Genomic DNA, 15,952 nt, shown 5'->3' on the forward strand with positions numbered 1-15,952 from the left:
GGGGTGTTCCCCTACATGTGCATACTATAGAATATTGACAGTAGAGTTTGTCCATCTCTTCAAAACAGTTATCATGTTGTTCTGGAAACATTCAAATCCCTTTCATTCCATTATTGTTATCTACAATCCTTTTCTGTGCAACAAACACCACAATTTGTTTCTCTTATCTAAATGGAACTTACTTAATACTAGTTGATAACGTCCTCAGCTTTTCAAAATCTTTTTTGGAAAATTAAGGTGGGGAGGAAAAGTGCTAAAATATGAAGCAGTAAAACCATGTAATGCATTATTTAACCTGGTAGTAAATCGAAACCAGAAGGAAATGTTGCACTTAATCATTCAATCAAGGAAACTTGTTTCAAATTTCATAAATTGGTATAAAGAAACAGGCAGCTGATCACCAGCTCTGAAAAAGTCACTAAACCACTGTGCCAGGTGATAAACATTATGCATCTCCTGTCACTACACTCACAAATTAAAAAGAGATTTTTTTTTTTTAATAAAGTGACAGCGGGGGAGTGCATCCGAGAAATCCATGCTTGAGGCCACAGACAGATCAGTGTAATTGTAATTTTATAGTGAACTAGCATCCTTTGAGCTGAAATAGAGACTTTTCTAGATTCTGCTTTGGGCCTGGATTTAAAAAAAAAATTCCCTTTGAATCTCAGCAGACACAAACAGCTGAATAAGAAGCAGTTGGTCTCTTGGCTTTGCTATTGCTTTAACAGCACAACCCTCGAAGCTTATTATAAAGGTCCTTGGTATCACTGTGACAAATTTAGTTTGTCTTTTTGTTTAAAAAAAAAAAAAAAGTCCTGAGTCTTTCATTAAAAAAAAAAAAAAAAAAAGCATTTCCCCAGCACTCGGGTCTCTCTGCGGAACAGAGCCGTTCAGCTCTCCACTGTGCGTCGGTACTCAGCTGTGCCATCTGCGATGATCGCATCCAGGGGCGAGCGCTTCTTGCGGATGCTACGGCCAGAGGAGATGAGGTCTGCGTAGCCCCTCTGGTGAGAGAAGGCATAGGCTGAGCGCCTGGAAGATGCTCCCCTCCTGAACACGCTCTGCCTCCGTTTCCACTGCTCTTCAGCCTTCAATCGTTTCCGGTGCTTCTGGATCTGGATAAAGGAAACCACGAAAAGACAGGTTTGAGATGCCAAGGACGCCTGGCCAATAGGAACTGGACAGAAGCTAGGCCCTGACTGAGAAACTACGCACTCCTAGGCAGGCGTAAATGTCCCCACTTTGTAGACTACCTGAATGTGGAGGGTCTGGAGGTTGGGGACTGTTTACACCATCTTGCAGACAGATTTTGGAAAACTATGGCCAGGCATGGTGGTTTGGAAATTAAACCCCCTATACTCAAAATGTGGAGGTGTCTTGAGAGGTCAGCCTGGTCTATAGGGCAAGTTCCAGGAAAACCAAGTCCCATGCTTTTTGTAAGTGTAGTGGTTATTTTCTGCCAACTTGACACAAACTTGAGTCATTTGAGAAGAAATGTTAATTAAGATGTCTCCATCAGATTGGCCTGTAGGCCTGTAGGCCAATCTGTGGGGACATTTTCTTGATTAACGGTTAATATGGGAGGGCCCAGACCATGATGAGGGCTCCACCCCTGAGCATATGGTCCCAGTTAGTATAAGAAAGCAGGCTGAGCAAGCCATGGAGAGCAAGCCAGTGAGCAGCGCCCCTTCCAGTTTGGGTTTTAGTTTCCAGGTTCCTGTTTGAGTGTCTGCTTTGGCTTCCCTCAGTGGCCTGCGGGTTGTACGATGAAACAAACCTTTGCTTCCTAGCCTTGCCTTTGGTCATAGGGTTTACCAGAGCAATAGAAAGCAAAGAGGATGCTAAGCTAACATTCTGTAAATCCCAGGGCAGACTGGTATGTGTTGACAAACCTCTACAGGCTACAGCATGTTACAGCGGTCTGTCTGTGTCTGTGTTCATATGTGCAAGTGGTTATGCATGTGTGTAGACATGGCTACGGAGGATAGAGACAGGTGCCTGGTGTCTTCCTCAATCACTTCCACCTTAATTTTTGGACAGGATTTCTCATGGACCCCAATTCTAGGCCTCATGGCTTCAGCTACACTGGATGGGCCAGCAAGCCTCAGGAATCCTCCTGTCTCCACCTCCCCAGGTGCAGAGTGCCAGGTGAAGTTGTTTATGTGTGTGCCGGAACCCAAACTCAAGTCCCCGGAGCTCACACTGCAAATCACTTTAGCAACTAAGGCCCGATCTCTTGTTTACCCAACACTGTCACCTGTCACAGTGCTCTCCTAGGCACTGAAGGTTGCTTACCTCACACCCACTCTCGCCTTTCTATAGGAGGCAGATTTATACAGGTAGGTAATCCTGCCCTTCCTCCTCCCCCATAGTAACATCCTTCATGAGATGTGGGGATTTTTCCTTTCTGGATATTAGTTCAACAAAGTATGCAACCTAATTATGACAGATGAGACCTGAGAAAAGTGTGTGTTAAAAGTTCCCAGGGTGCCGAGGGAAAGGATGGGAATCTCCCCTTTTCCTCTGTCAGACGTGACGCTGGGAACTGCTGTGGCCATCTTCTAGCAAGAGATGAAACTAATGATGAAGGCATTCCCATCAGAAGAGTGACGGGAAGAAAAGCAATGTTAAGTTGCTCAACAACCGGGCCTGAAGTCTGCTGATCATTATGCATTGGATGATGACACATTATTTTTGAAACATTGATTGTATTCTAGGGGATAATATTTTGCTTTAAATAATGAGGGGGGAAAAAGCCCAACCCATTTGCGACTGTGAAACTGAAGGCACAAAGCATGCCATACTGTATGGACAAGTGTACGAAGGCCCACAATCCTTCATGATGGGATTAAAGAGAAATAATAACTCAATTCTTATCAGCCTTTCTATGAACTCTTAGCAGGAAAGGCAGTATTGGGAAATGCCTTGATTCCTCGAAGGGCCACTCAAGCAGGAGGGTAGCTCTTAATCTTTTGTTACCTTATCACTTTCTGATGGCCAAATGGTCATTGACAAGAACCGGATGGCAACGACAGGCAATAAGCACACGGCAACCGTCAGGATGATGGTCAACCAGATGTACGGCTGTCTCAGGGCATTGGAAGCAGTACCTGGGAAGAACAGGACAGTGGCTCACAGAGGCACTTTGACCCTAAGGGCACAGCTTGCCTTCTGTACATGGTGCAGACATTCTTTTTTTAAAAATATATTTTATTAATTTATTCATATTACATCTCAATTGTTATCCCATCCTTTGTATCCTCCCATTCCTCCCTCCCTCCCATGTTCCCCTTACTCCCCTCCCCTATGACTGTGACTGAGGGGGACCTCCTCCCCCTGTATATGCTCATAGGGTATCAAGTCTCTTCTTGGTAGCCGGTACAGACGTTCTTAGGCAACACTTTATAGCAAGATTTACCTCCCTGGATTGCTCCAGAAATGGACATTTTTCTGTTTTTGTTTTTTGAGATAGGGTGTGTGTGTGTATGTGTGTAGCCCTGGCTGTTCTGGAACTTGGTCTGTAGGTAGACCAGCCTGGCCTTGAACTCACAGAGATCCCCCTGCCTTGGGCTCCCTAGTGCTGGGATTAAAGGTGTTTGCCACTGCCCAGCAGAAATGCATATTTTAAAAGCCAAAGGCAGCCAGACACCCTGGTCTACAAAGCAAGTCCAGAACAGCCAAGGGTATACAGAGAAACCCCGTCTCGAAAAACCAAAATCAAACCAAACCAAACCAACAACAAAAAAACAACCAACCAACCAACCAAACAAACAAACAAACAAAAAAAAAACTTGCTTTGTAGACCAAGCTGGCCTCAAACTCAAAGCAATCTGCTTGTCTCCGCATCCCGAGTGCTGGGATTAAAGGTGTATGCCACCTTAATCTTCCTGTCCCCCCCTCCCTCCTTCACCCCGCTCCCCTCCCCTAGGTCCACAACAGAATGGGACCTCATCTCCCACCACAAGATCACAGCCTATCAGGCTATCTCTTCCTGGTAGCCCGCTTACCCTTCTTCTAAGTATCACCAGGTCTCCCCACCAAGGGGAAGTGGTCAAATATGGGGCACCAGAGTTCATGTCAGAGGCAGTCCCTGTTCTCCACACAGTCATGGAAAATGTGCTGTCCATTGACTAGATCTGGATAGGGGTTCAGGTTTACTGCATGCATTGTCCTTGGTTGGTACAGTAGTTTGAGCAGACCCGCCTCGGTCCAGATCTACCAGCCTTAATGGTCTTCTTGTAGGTTTCTAGGACCCTCTGGATCCTTCTATTTCCCCATTCTTCCTTACCTCTCTCACCTAGAGTCCCAACAGGAAGTCCTAGTATCTATCCCCATCTCTCGCTAAGTGAAGACTTTCAGGGGACATCTCTGTTGGGCTAGTGTTCTTAATCTCCCACTAGAGCCTCTTCTCCCCTCTGTGTCTTTTACTCTTTCATATCCCATGTATTGTTTTGCCCATATTCCATCCTCCTTTGCCATCTATTTTTATTCATATTCTCCTTTCTGGTTTTTAAAGCTTTACTCATATCTATGCGCACACACACACACACACACACACACACACACACAGAGAGAGAGAGAGAGAGAGAGAGAGAGAGAGAGAGAGAGAGAGAGAGTCTTTGTTTCTATACTACTATATATAAATTAGATTAAAAAACACTTCATATAGGGATATTCTAAGTAAGCATTAAAAGAGTAAGAAAAAAACCTAAAGATCATAAAAACTAGCGCCATCCAGAAATTTAAAAGGGTTACCATGGCAACAATCTTTTATGACCCAGCAATGGGTCATAAAGTCCCAATCTTCTATTCAAAAGGAAAGTTATGCAGAATTTTTATTTCATAGTAAATCAAAACTATTTGAGAATCTCACAAAGTCCAGCTCATGTTTATTTTTATATTTGTAATATTTACATCAGTTAGAGTCTATCGTTTTTCAATTTACCATATGTTTTAAATATATGTTTTATTAGTAGTTTCAGAATTTCATACAATGTATTTTGATTAAATGCCAATCCTTTAACTCTTCCCAGATCAACCCTCCTAACTTCTTACTCTTTTCTTTTCTTTCTCATTTATTTTTTGGGCTGGATTTGTTTGTTTGTTTTTCGAGACAGGGTTTCGCTGTGTAACAGCCCTGGCTGTCCTGGACTCACTCTGTAGACCAGGCTGGCCTCAAACTCACAGAGATCCACCTGCCTCTGCCTCCCTGAGTGCTGGATTACAGGTGTGTACCACTGAGCCTGGCTGTTTGCACTCTCTCTCTCTGTCTCTCTCTGTCTCTCTGTCTCTCTCTCTGTCTCGCTGTCTCTGTCTCTGTCCCTCTCTCTCTCTCTCTCTCTCTCTCTCTCTCTCTCTCTCTCACACACACACACACACACACACACACATACACACGCACGCACACACACAAAATGCATTAAGTCTGCTTTGGGCTACCATACACTCAAGAGTAGGACGTTTACTAGAACATGGCCAGTCAACCAGGAGTGACAGCCTTAAAGAAATCTGTCTCTCCTCGCTCAGAAACCATCGACTGTCACCCCTTAGTTAGAGGCAGAGGGCTGAACTACTGACTGGCTTGATCATGGCAATGCAAGCTACTCTGAATTACTGAGGACAGTAGTCTGTTAGATCCAGAAGGTGCTGTTCTCCTCCCTGACCTCTGGCTCTTTAAAACTTTTTTTTTTTTTTTTAATTTAAAAATCTTATGGGTGTTTTGCTTGTCTGTATACATGTGCACTGTGTGCGTGCCTAGTGCCTCTGGGAGCCAGAAGAGGGCACTGGATTCTCTGGAACTGGAGTTGCAGATGATTGTGAGCTGCCAGGGCAAGCCCAGGTCCTCTGGAAGAATAGCAGGTGCTCCTCACTGCTGAGCCATCTCTCCAGTCCAACCTTGGCAGCTTAAGCCATGTGTCTTACATAGTTACAACCATTGGTCCCATGGCTTTTGTTCTATATACATATTTCCAAAGACGGATCCAACTTTTGAGGTCTAGGTTTCTGATGTATTAGTATTTTGTCATTTGGTTAATTTACTATCCTTAAGTCTTTAACAGTTTTAATTATTTTTAAAGAAGGGTGGTGGAAATAGGTCATGGTAATGTAGTTTTTGTACAAGGAACCTTAAAGTAGAAATACCTGGTGAAAATGCTTCATGCATTTCATGAGTTTTGTAGTTCATTGTGCATTTTCAGATAGTGTTTTGGAAAGATTAAACATTACAATTCTTCTGGCAATATAGAGGTACTATATTTGTCATAACTATCAACATTAAGAATTATGGGAGAGAAGGAAAGGCTTTATTTAATTGCCACTTCTTTCTCTTTTCGCCTCTTTTTTTTAAAAGGTAGAGCCTTGCTGTCTAGCCCAGCTGGCCAAGAGCTCACTGTATAGACCAGGCCAACCCTGAACGTGGAGAAAACCTTTTTCTGTCCTCTTGTGCTTGGAACACATGCACATGCCACTATTCCCAGCAACTTAATCTTTGGAGTTGTGTTTATTATTATTTTTTAATTACGCTTTGTTCTTGTTGAATACAGCTTGAATTTAATTTTTAATTGAAAATAGATTTATTTCATACATTATGATCAAGGTTTCCCTTCCCCAAACTCCTCCCCAATCCTCTTTACTTCCCCACCCACCCAAATCCATACCCTTTGTTTTTTCTCTCTCTCATTAATACAAACAGGCATCTAAAAATAATAAAATAAAAAAAAACAAAAACAATCCAGAATAGGACAAAACAAACAGGAAAAAAAAAAAAAAAAAAAAAAAAAAAAAGAGACACACACACAAAAAAAGCAGAAGAAACACATATAGATGCGGAGATACACATGTTCACATACACAGAGATTTCATGAAAACACAAGACTAGAAACAAGGACCTGTAAGAAACAAACAAGCAAATAGCCCTGACAATGCATTGTGATACAAAGAAACTCCAAAAAAATGCCACTAACTTCATTTTTTGTTGGCCATCTACATCGGGACATAAAATTGTGTGTGTAACTCACAACCAAACTCTGAGCAGAGCACTGAGAGGCTTATGGAAGAGTAGGGGGATAGAAGGACCCAGAGGGGACAGGAGCTCCACAAGGAGACCATCAAAGCCTGCACAAACGGATGCACCAACCAAGGGCAATGTGTGCAGAGAACCTAGACCCCTGTTCAGATGGAGCCGATGGACAGCTCATTCTCCATGAGGACCCCCTAGTAAGGGGGGCAGGGACTACCTCTGACAGGGACTCTGGTGCCCTCTGTTTGATCACTTCCCCTTGTGGGGCCACAGAGGAAGAGGATGCGGGCTATCCTAATGAGACCTGATAGGCTGGGGTCAGATGGTAAAGGAGGAGGAGCCTCCTCCTGTCAAAGGACTTGGGAAGGGAATAGGGGAGGGTGGGAATGGGAGGATACAATTGAGAGGGTAACAATCAGGATGTAATGTGAATAAAATATAAAAGGTAAAAAAAAAAAAAAAAAATTTGTGCATGTATATGTGTTGCCTGCAGAGGCCAGAAGAGGACATGGGTCTCTCGGAACTGGAGTTACAGGCAACTGGGAGCCACCCAGTATGAGGTGCTAGGAACTGATCTTGGAGTCTTTGCAAGAGTATGTGCTCTTAACCGCCAAGCTATCTCTTCAGCACTGTTTTTAAAACGTTTTTTTTTAAAGCTTAACTGATTTTTATGTTTATTTTTGTGTGTGTGTGCGCGTATATGCGTGCATGTGTATGTGAACATACATGTGAGTGTGTGTGTGATCATATGTGTGAATGTGTCAGCATATGTGTGAGTGTGTGAGCATGTGTGTGAGTGACTGTGTGTTTGTCAGCGTATGTGGGAACATGTCTGTGACTGTGTGTGTGACTGTGAAGTGACTCTGTGTGTGTCACTGTATATGTGAGCGCGCGTATGGGCATGTGTGTGAACGCATTTGCAGGTGGCGGTCAGGGGACAACTTGCTTTGGGAGTTCCTTCTCTCCTGCCATCGTGCGCACCCACACACCGGCAAGCAGCCATTTCCCTGATGGTTCATCTTGCTGTCTCACCGGCAAGCAGCCATTTCCCTGATGGTTCATCTTGCTGTCTCAAGCCATTTAATCTTTATGCTTTCTAACTGGACAGATGCACAGCTGTGTCTTAATATGACTTTAACTTGCTTAGGCCCTTTCCAACAGCCACTGCCACTCAATTCCTGTTAGAATATTAACTTTTCCCATCGAAGACGGATGCCTTATGTATTGCTGTACTTACCCAGCAGTGACGTCAGAGTGTAGCCTAATAACTTGACCCACACTTGCTTCTGGAACCTGACAAGTACCAACCTGTGAACTGGAATGCGGACGGGAAGAGAACGTGGATCCCCGCGCTGTGGAAATCAAACATGATGCCAAAGTACACCGCAATGCTCCCAAAAATGGAAAAGGCGTTCACAAAAGTCCAGTAAGAAGTATCCAGGCCGATCTACAGGAAACCAGAGAACAGAGGGCTCATCTGGGGAACTTGGGAGGAAAAGAAAGGATCCCAAAAGCAGGCAATTTGGGTATGATTTGGTTTGAACAATAAACAACCAGAAACCAAACCATCCTTGGCTCAAGCAACAAAGAGGAAATATGCTGAAACGAGGAGTGGAAAAAACATTCTTATTTTATAAAGTGACAGAGGCTCTGACAACAGGGTGGGCATGCTAACAAATACAGGTACCAACAGATACAGAATACTGTGAGGGGAAAACCACGCACCTGGAAATTAACTGTTATGACTAGAGCTGAGGCCACTGTGACGGCAAAGGACTGGTAGTCTGAAGGTGCCTCTCCGTCCTGTCCTACTGTCTGTAGATAAGCGCCAAATGGAATGAAGAAGAGGACCATTGATGTCAAGACCCCATGCAGCAAACTGACAAAGAATCTTCTGTAGTTGAACAGCAGGTCTCTCTGTCCCACTACATACAATCCAGGGAATCGGAGGCTCAGTTTGTCACTCACATCCTTAGGGCGAAAACAAAATTAGAATGATGGATTATCAGGTTGAAGACATAGGTACAACACAATTTGCATCTTGGATCTCACAGACAGCTGCAGCTTGTGCTTGTGTTTTAGGAAGGCAAGCAGTAAGCCTCATCAGTATTTTTGTCCACAGAGGTCAATCACACAGCTCTAGCTCACCGCTATTCAATATTTACAGAGAGTGGCTATGGGGGATTTATCACCGTGCCAGCAAAGGTAATTGATTAGTAATGTCAAAAATACGTGCAGAGTATTTTTAAACTCTCAGGAAAATATATTGGTATTATTACAAGTCTAGAGGGAGAATACTCACATGGAAGTTGATAAATCAATCCTTAATTATCTCCATTTATTTATCATTAATTATCCCTTTCTAAAGAATCACTTGCCAGGTGAAATGTGATTTCAGAATTAAATACATAAACCTTGGAAAGTGTTAAGGTTCACTTTTTATATAAGTTGTTATAAACCACGCCGGATTCTCAGATGTCTGAACAGATGTCTGAAAGGGGCACGTGAGCACTCTCACATGAACTCAGCGAGCAACAGAAACTCTCTTAGTAGCAGAGCATAGAGCGGCTATTGTCCCTTGCCAGGTGTACGAGTGTTTACTCAGGATGAACAAAGCCAGAAGAATGCATTGACGTGTTTTCTGAAATCTCCCTGGCCGTGGATGGGTCTTTCCAGAGCGCCCCGGCCCACAGCTCCTACCTGGTCAAGCAGCCCCATGAGGAGCACAGGTAAACTGGAGTATAGCACATTGTATAGGGTGATAAACCAGTCCTCATACGCCGTCTGCAAACAGGGGACAGAGACTCCGTGTCACGCACAAACACAGATTGCAGGTCTCTTTTTTTTTTTTTTTCTATGCAGAACTATCTCCTGCCAAGTTGGGGCCTATCCTGAAGAGAAAACAGCCCTCAGCTACCCCCAACAAAAAGAAGTTTTGTCTATGCTGTGGGATGTGCTACAGACTTTTCCATAGCAACAAACCCCACCGCTGGTCTCCTTATATGTGTGTGTGTGGAAACACTAGAAGGTTTTGCTAGAAGACTCTATTCTGACTGAGAATACTAGAGAAATATCAGTGTTGAGTTAAAGAAAAAAAAAGGCTTTACATTTTTAAATTAGTGGTGTGTGTGTGTGTGTGTGTGTGTGTGTGTGTGTGTGTGCGCGCGCGCGCGCGCCCGCATATATGTATGTGTATGTGCACATGAGTGTAGGTGCCCGCAGATGCCAGAAGAGGGCTTTGGATCCTCTGGGTAGTGTGACCCACCTGACATGTGTATTGGGAACCAAATTCAGCTCCTCTACAAGAATGGTATATACTCTTAATCTTTTTTCTAAAGATTTATTTATTATTTATACAGTATTTTGCCCACATGTGCACTTGCCTGCCACAAGAAAGCATCAGGTCTAATTACAGATGGTCATGAGCCATGAGCCAGCATGTGGTTGCTGGGAATTGAACTCGGGACCTTTGGAAGAGCAGGTAGTGCTCTTAACCTCTGAGCCATCTCTCCAGCCCTATACCCTTAAGCTTGAGGCACCTCTTCAGCCATGTTTATCATTATTGTACTTCCTTGTCAATGAGTTAGAATTCTGAAACTGAATTGGAACATTAAAAACATTCTGAAATACTTAAGAATTCTGAAATAAACCTTGTTCAGGAGGGCTCTCAGCTGTCAAAGGCACTTGCCACGCAAGCCATGACCTGAGGTTAATCCCTGGAGCCCAGCTAAAGACGGAAGATAACTGACTCCCGAGTTGTTTCTGACCTCTACTTGTGCACACATGGGCACCGCCCCCCAACACAAACACACACACACACACACACACACACACACACACACACACACACACACACAAGCAATCAATCAATTAACAAAATGTCTAAAAGAGCTAGCATTTTGTTGCCAGGCGAGGTGGCACATACCTGTAATCCCAGCACTCTGGGAGGCAGAGGCAGGCGGATCTCCGTGAGTTCAAGGCCAGCCTGGTCTACAAAGTGAGTCCAGGACAGCCAAGGCTACACAGAGAAACCTTGTGTTGAAACAACAACAACAACAACAAAAAGAACTAGCCTTTTTTATTTATGTAAATATTCTACCCAAAAAATAGTTTTAAAAGGAATGTTCTGTTACCTGTGCTGAGTAGCCATTGAAGAAGGAGTACCAGAAATGAACTAAAGTAAACGCAAAGTTCTTGTAAAAGAAGTATCGTAGGAACTTGCACATCCTTATGTAAGACCACCGGCCATGGACCAGCAGCAACCTCTGCAGGTATCTGAACTGAGCAAAAGAATAGTCACTGGACATGACAGCTTGCATTCCTTCTTGTCCACTTATTCCAACACCAATGTGGGCAGCTATGGGGCAGAGGGAAAAAAATGGTGGGTCAGACACTATTTTTTAAGGCAAAACATGGGGGTGACTTAAGGCTTTTCAGAGCAAAACACAAAAGCTCTTGTACACACACACACACCCACACACACCCCTGCCCCCACCCCCAGCTCCTGATTCCAACTCAAAGCCAGAGGGACAAGTATGCTAGACCAGGCACAGAGGGTCTCGGGTGGGTGGTGAATGCCATTTGGATTATCCGCCCAATGCATCAGCCATTCCATCCACAGGGTGAGCCCCAGGCACCCTTACTGGCCACAGATAAGTCAGCTGCACATTGGTAGATACTGCAAAACTAGCCCTGTTAACCTCCATTCTCCCTCTCTTGTATGTAGAGACGGCAGGAAAGTAAATAGACACACTGTCCCAGACTATGCGGCAGCTGGTCTCATGGGGACTGGGGCCCATTGTTTAGATCCACTCACAACTGGGAAACTGAGGTGACCCAGAACCTAGCATTTCCTCCTTCCCTTTTTGACATCTCAGGTAGCAGAGTTCATATCCATTTTCAGCTCCGCAGAGACTGATAGGCAACCACAAAGGCTTCTCAACCGAGAAGCTCCTCAGAGTGGCCGAAAAGGCAGAGGTAGAGACTGGTCCAGAGGCTTCACTCAGCCTAGGTGTTTCTTTGGTCTTTGGTCCATTAAAAGCTTTTGAAGGCATCTATACCCTGTATATATGTAGGTTCTTTTTCCTGTACTGAACCCTAACTGATAGAAACACCAGGCTTGGACCAATCCATCTTCTACTTTAGAATCCTGGGATTAGCAATTTAGTGCCTAGAATTTTGCCATGTGAATTATCTTAGTGTAGAATGGATTGTTTTTTTTTTCCCCTGAAGGTCTTTGAGAGAGTAAGAAAGACAGCAGGCAGGCAGGGCAGGCAAGCAGGCAGGCACTGGACTCCTCCAGCAATTTTAAGTCCTGAATCCAGTGTCTTTCTGAAGCCTAGCTTCTTAGCCAGGGTGAGACATCTTTATATATGTTTTTGTTTGTTTGTCTTATTTTTTTAGTTGAGTTTATTTTGAGATTTTTGTCTCATGCAGTTCATTCTTGAGACTCACAGTGTAAGTAAGGATTGCCTTGAACTCTCAATCTCCCTGTCTCCATCTCCTGAAGAGGTGTCTCCTTTATGTGGTCCTATGGGTGTCACCCAGGTCTTTTTGCCTCATAGGCAAGGACTCTACAAACAGACCTACATTGTCTACCCCTCTATATCTTTTTTTTAATGAAAAAATTTAAAGCCAGCTTTGTTTGTCTTCTAATATCCCTAATCAACATAATTTTAACTGATGTTTTCTTCAATTTTCAAAGGCCTACTGTGGCTTTAAGATACATGGATGCACACATGCACATGTACATGCACACACACACACGCTGCCAAGAAGGTTTCCAAAATTGCATTCAACCTTCTAATAGTTATTAAATATATTTTCAAGTTAGAGAATCCAGCATTTTGTTCCAGCCCTTAAAAAGTAATGTAAACAAAGACAGGGAGGTCTCTTAGAGAAACTGTGTTGGAGAACACCAACAACCATCACTCCAACCCCAAGAAGTGACTTCACATCCCACAGTTTCTAAATCGAGAGAAACTTTGAAAATCCTGCCCCAGTTTTGAGCCTGGAAGTATGAAAAATTTAAAGCATTACTATAGGAAATTGCCCAGGGTTGTGTGTTTTCAATTATACTTTATAGCTCTAACAGAAGAAAGAAAGAAAAAAAGAAAGAAAGAAAGAAAGAAAGAAGAAAGAAGGAAGCAAGGCAGGGAGTAAGGGAGGAAACAAAGAGGAAGTGGGGGGGTGGGGCGGGGAGAGGAGGGGCAGATGAATAAATTGAATCTCATTTAGTGATTTATGACTCTTCAAAACACACAAATAGTGCTTATAACCAGTTCTGGTTGCCAAACTGCTTTCCTACCAAACCATGGGCCTTTTTCCTCCCTGAGCAAGCAACAGAGAGAAATGTTGAGATTCCCAGTGGGCTGCCAAGAGCCACTCTAGGCCAGAGGCACTCAGTCCCAGGCTCTGGTCTCCAGCCCTGTTACTTTTCCATGAGCAGTGTATGAAAAGAAACATTGACATAGCTCAAGGGGTAACGGAGGCCATATGAACTCTAAGGCAACATTGTTTCCCCCTAAAATCTAAACACAGAATCTAGTACTGTTGTTTTGATGAAAGATCATGTTGTCAAATTGCCTTCTAAGTAATTATGTTCATTCTCAGAGATTAGTGCTGTTCTGAACCTTGGTCAGAGACATTTTGGGTTTCAGTTCTCTGCACTAGGCAGTTGTTGGTGCAGAGATTCATAACTGGTCAAAGTGCTGAGAATAAGCAACTGCTGCGTGCTCAACTCTGAGCAGGACTTATATTGACACCCTCAGGAAACACTGTGAAAAGATGAGGCAGGTAGAATATAAGAGCTGGGGGACCGGTAGGAAATTCTGTGAGGTACTGCTTTCAAGATATGACATTTCAACAGGGGTGGTGGTGCACACCTCTAATCCCAGCATTCAAAAGGCAGAGGTAGTTGGAGCTCTGTAAGTTCGAGGCCAGTCTGGTCTACAAAGCGAGTTCCAGGGCAGGGGCAGTCTTGAACCCCGTCTCAAAAAACCAAAACCAACTAAAGCAAATCAAACCAAACGAACAAAAAAGATGGCATGTCTGTTATGTTCATGGACTCTCAGTAGCCATGGTGCCATGGTTACCTGTGTAAGACCTGTACAAGGCTAAGGCAGTCAGTATTTCCAGCATGCAGTGTGTGTGTGTGTGTGTGGGGGGGTGAGGTCTCACTACCGCACAAGGCGCTATTGCCAGTTGATTGATGGTTGAGGGGAGTTGTGGAGTAATTTTTCTTCAAGGGTGTGACCACTGGTAGGTTGCTAGTGCTTCAGTGTGCCACACCCAGCATATGTGGAGAGCACTAATTGGACTCTGGATTCTTTTTTTTTTTTTTTAAAGAAAGGTAGGAGTGGGAAGTGTTCAAGGGGGTTCTAGGAGAGGGAAACTAGAGAGTTGGGGGTAGATACACTCAAGATACTTTGTATATATGTATGAAATGGCCAAAGAAGACATATATCCTTTTTATTAAAAAAAAAAAAATCTAAACACAGGCACCTAAATTCTCATGAAATTCCAAAATTCGGCCTAACATCCCACTAACAAACACACCTTTATAATCCCTCAAAGCTAATTAGAACCATAAAGCTTTCTGGTTCTACCATTTAACTATAGGTCCTAGAGACTGAGTGCAGGTCATCTGGCTTGGCACCCCTACATGCTGAGCCGTCTTGCTCTCCCAATGTAAGTTGTTCTTTTCAGATTATTTTTCAAATTAGCACACACAGCATTAGGTTTTGTTATGGCATTTTAGACAGACTAATGCTTCTGTTGGTTCTCCTCTGGCCCCTTTTCTTTCCTCTTCCTCTGACTGCTACCCCTGCACCTGTCTTCCCTCTCCCCTTGCCCTCTGTTTACATATCCCATTTGTCCTACTGCCCTCCTTCACTTTCCTTAAGGCCTCCTCCTCCAGCCCTCTTATGTTCTCCTCTCTAGTGCCATAACCTAACCTACACTCATGCCCAGGTACACACACATATATAAGCATTATACGCTAGAATCTGATATGAGAGAACATGGGATTTTTGTCTTTCTGTGCATACCATTCCTTGATACAGCAGACTTTTATAAATAGAAACAGGCACTGATATTATTTGGACAACTTCTAGGTAGATCCCAGTTTCCTATATTTTTTATCCCAAGTAGATGGCTCCTTAAGTTTTAGACACACATACACACAGAGTAAATGAATTAACATGTTAAAATGGGCCCACATGGGGTTTATCACTATCCCCTTGCTTTGCTCTCTTGAAGACAGACAGGCAAACCCAGGAAGGAAACTTTTAAAAGCTCCGTCATTTAATAACATGGCAGGTCTGTTAAGGTGCCTTCACTGCCAGGACATCCAGAAGTCTGCATTGTAACTGAATAAAATCATGTTTGAGTTACTCTTCTGATACAGGTAGTTGCAGTCATACAAGGGTGCATAATGGGCCAGTAATCCAGAGCTGGCCACAGAGGGAGGAGGGGCCTAACTCAGAGCAGCCAGTGGCTTCTGTGTGGTGGGACAGGCACAGAGCAGAGCGCGGAGGGGATGAGTTGGCGGTGGCCGCAGATACGCCCATTGAGAAAAAGCAAGAAGACATACGTCATACAGATGGCTCCTGCTGAGGAAGACAGTGTTGGGAGACTCTGAGCACAGACCAAGGAGGAAAGGAGAGAGGACCCTAAGGAAAGAAGGAGATAGATTTGTGAATCGTAAAATGGGCTGAATTAAAATCTGGCTCTACGTGATCTACTTAAATTCCCCAGCACAACAGGTCGTGTGTGTGTGTGTGTGTGTGTGTGTGTGTGTGTGTGTGTGTGTGTGTGTGCGCGCGTGCATGCGTGTGTGTAGTCATATAATAACTCACCTTAACTGCAACAAGGTCATATCACAGAGTGAGAGGACAGAGAAGGTAATTTTCTTGCGTGAGATAAGAAATTGGC

General features: G+C 43.8%; 1 protein-coding gene across 1 annotated transcript in view; it reads right to left on the minus strand.

The window, feature by feature from the left end:
- Positions 1-839: 839 nt before the first annotated feature.
- Positions 840-15,952, minus strand: part of Atp8b1 (ATPase phospholipid transporting 8B1) — a 128,503-nt gene continuing 113,390 nt past the window's right edge. The window contains exons 23-28 of the mRNA XM_051163434.1: positions 11,152-11,375; positions 9,719-9,802; positions 8,744-8,989; positions 8,327-8,465; positions 2,980-3,110; positions 840-1,115 (exon numbers count right to left, since the gene is read on the minus strand). Coding sequence (XP_051019391.1) covers positions 891-1,115; positions 2,980-3,110; positions 8,327-8,465; positions 8,744-8,989; positions 9,719-9,802; positions 11,152-11,375 — 1,049 coding nt within the window. The 3' untranslated portion in view covers positions 840-890. The remainder of the gene's footprint in view (positions 1,116-2,979; positions 3,111-8,326; positions 8,466-8,743; positions 8,990-9,718; positions 9,803-11,151; positions 11,376-15,952) is intronic.

Source organism: Acomys russatus, chromosome 20, assembly GCF_903995435.1.
Source record: "Acomys russatus chromosome 20, mAcoRus1.1, whole genome shotgun sequence".
Taxonomy (NCBI): Eukaryota; Metazoa; Chordata; class Mammalia; order Rodentia; family Muridae; genus Acomys; species Acomys russatus.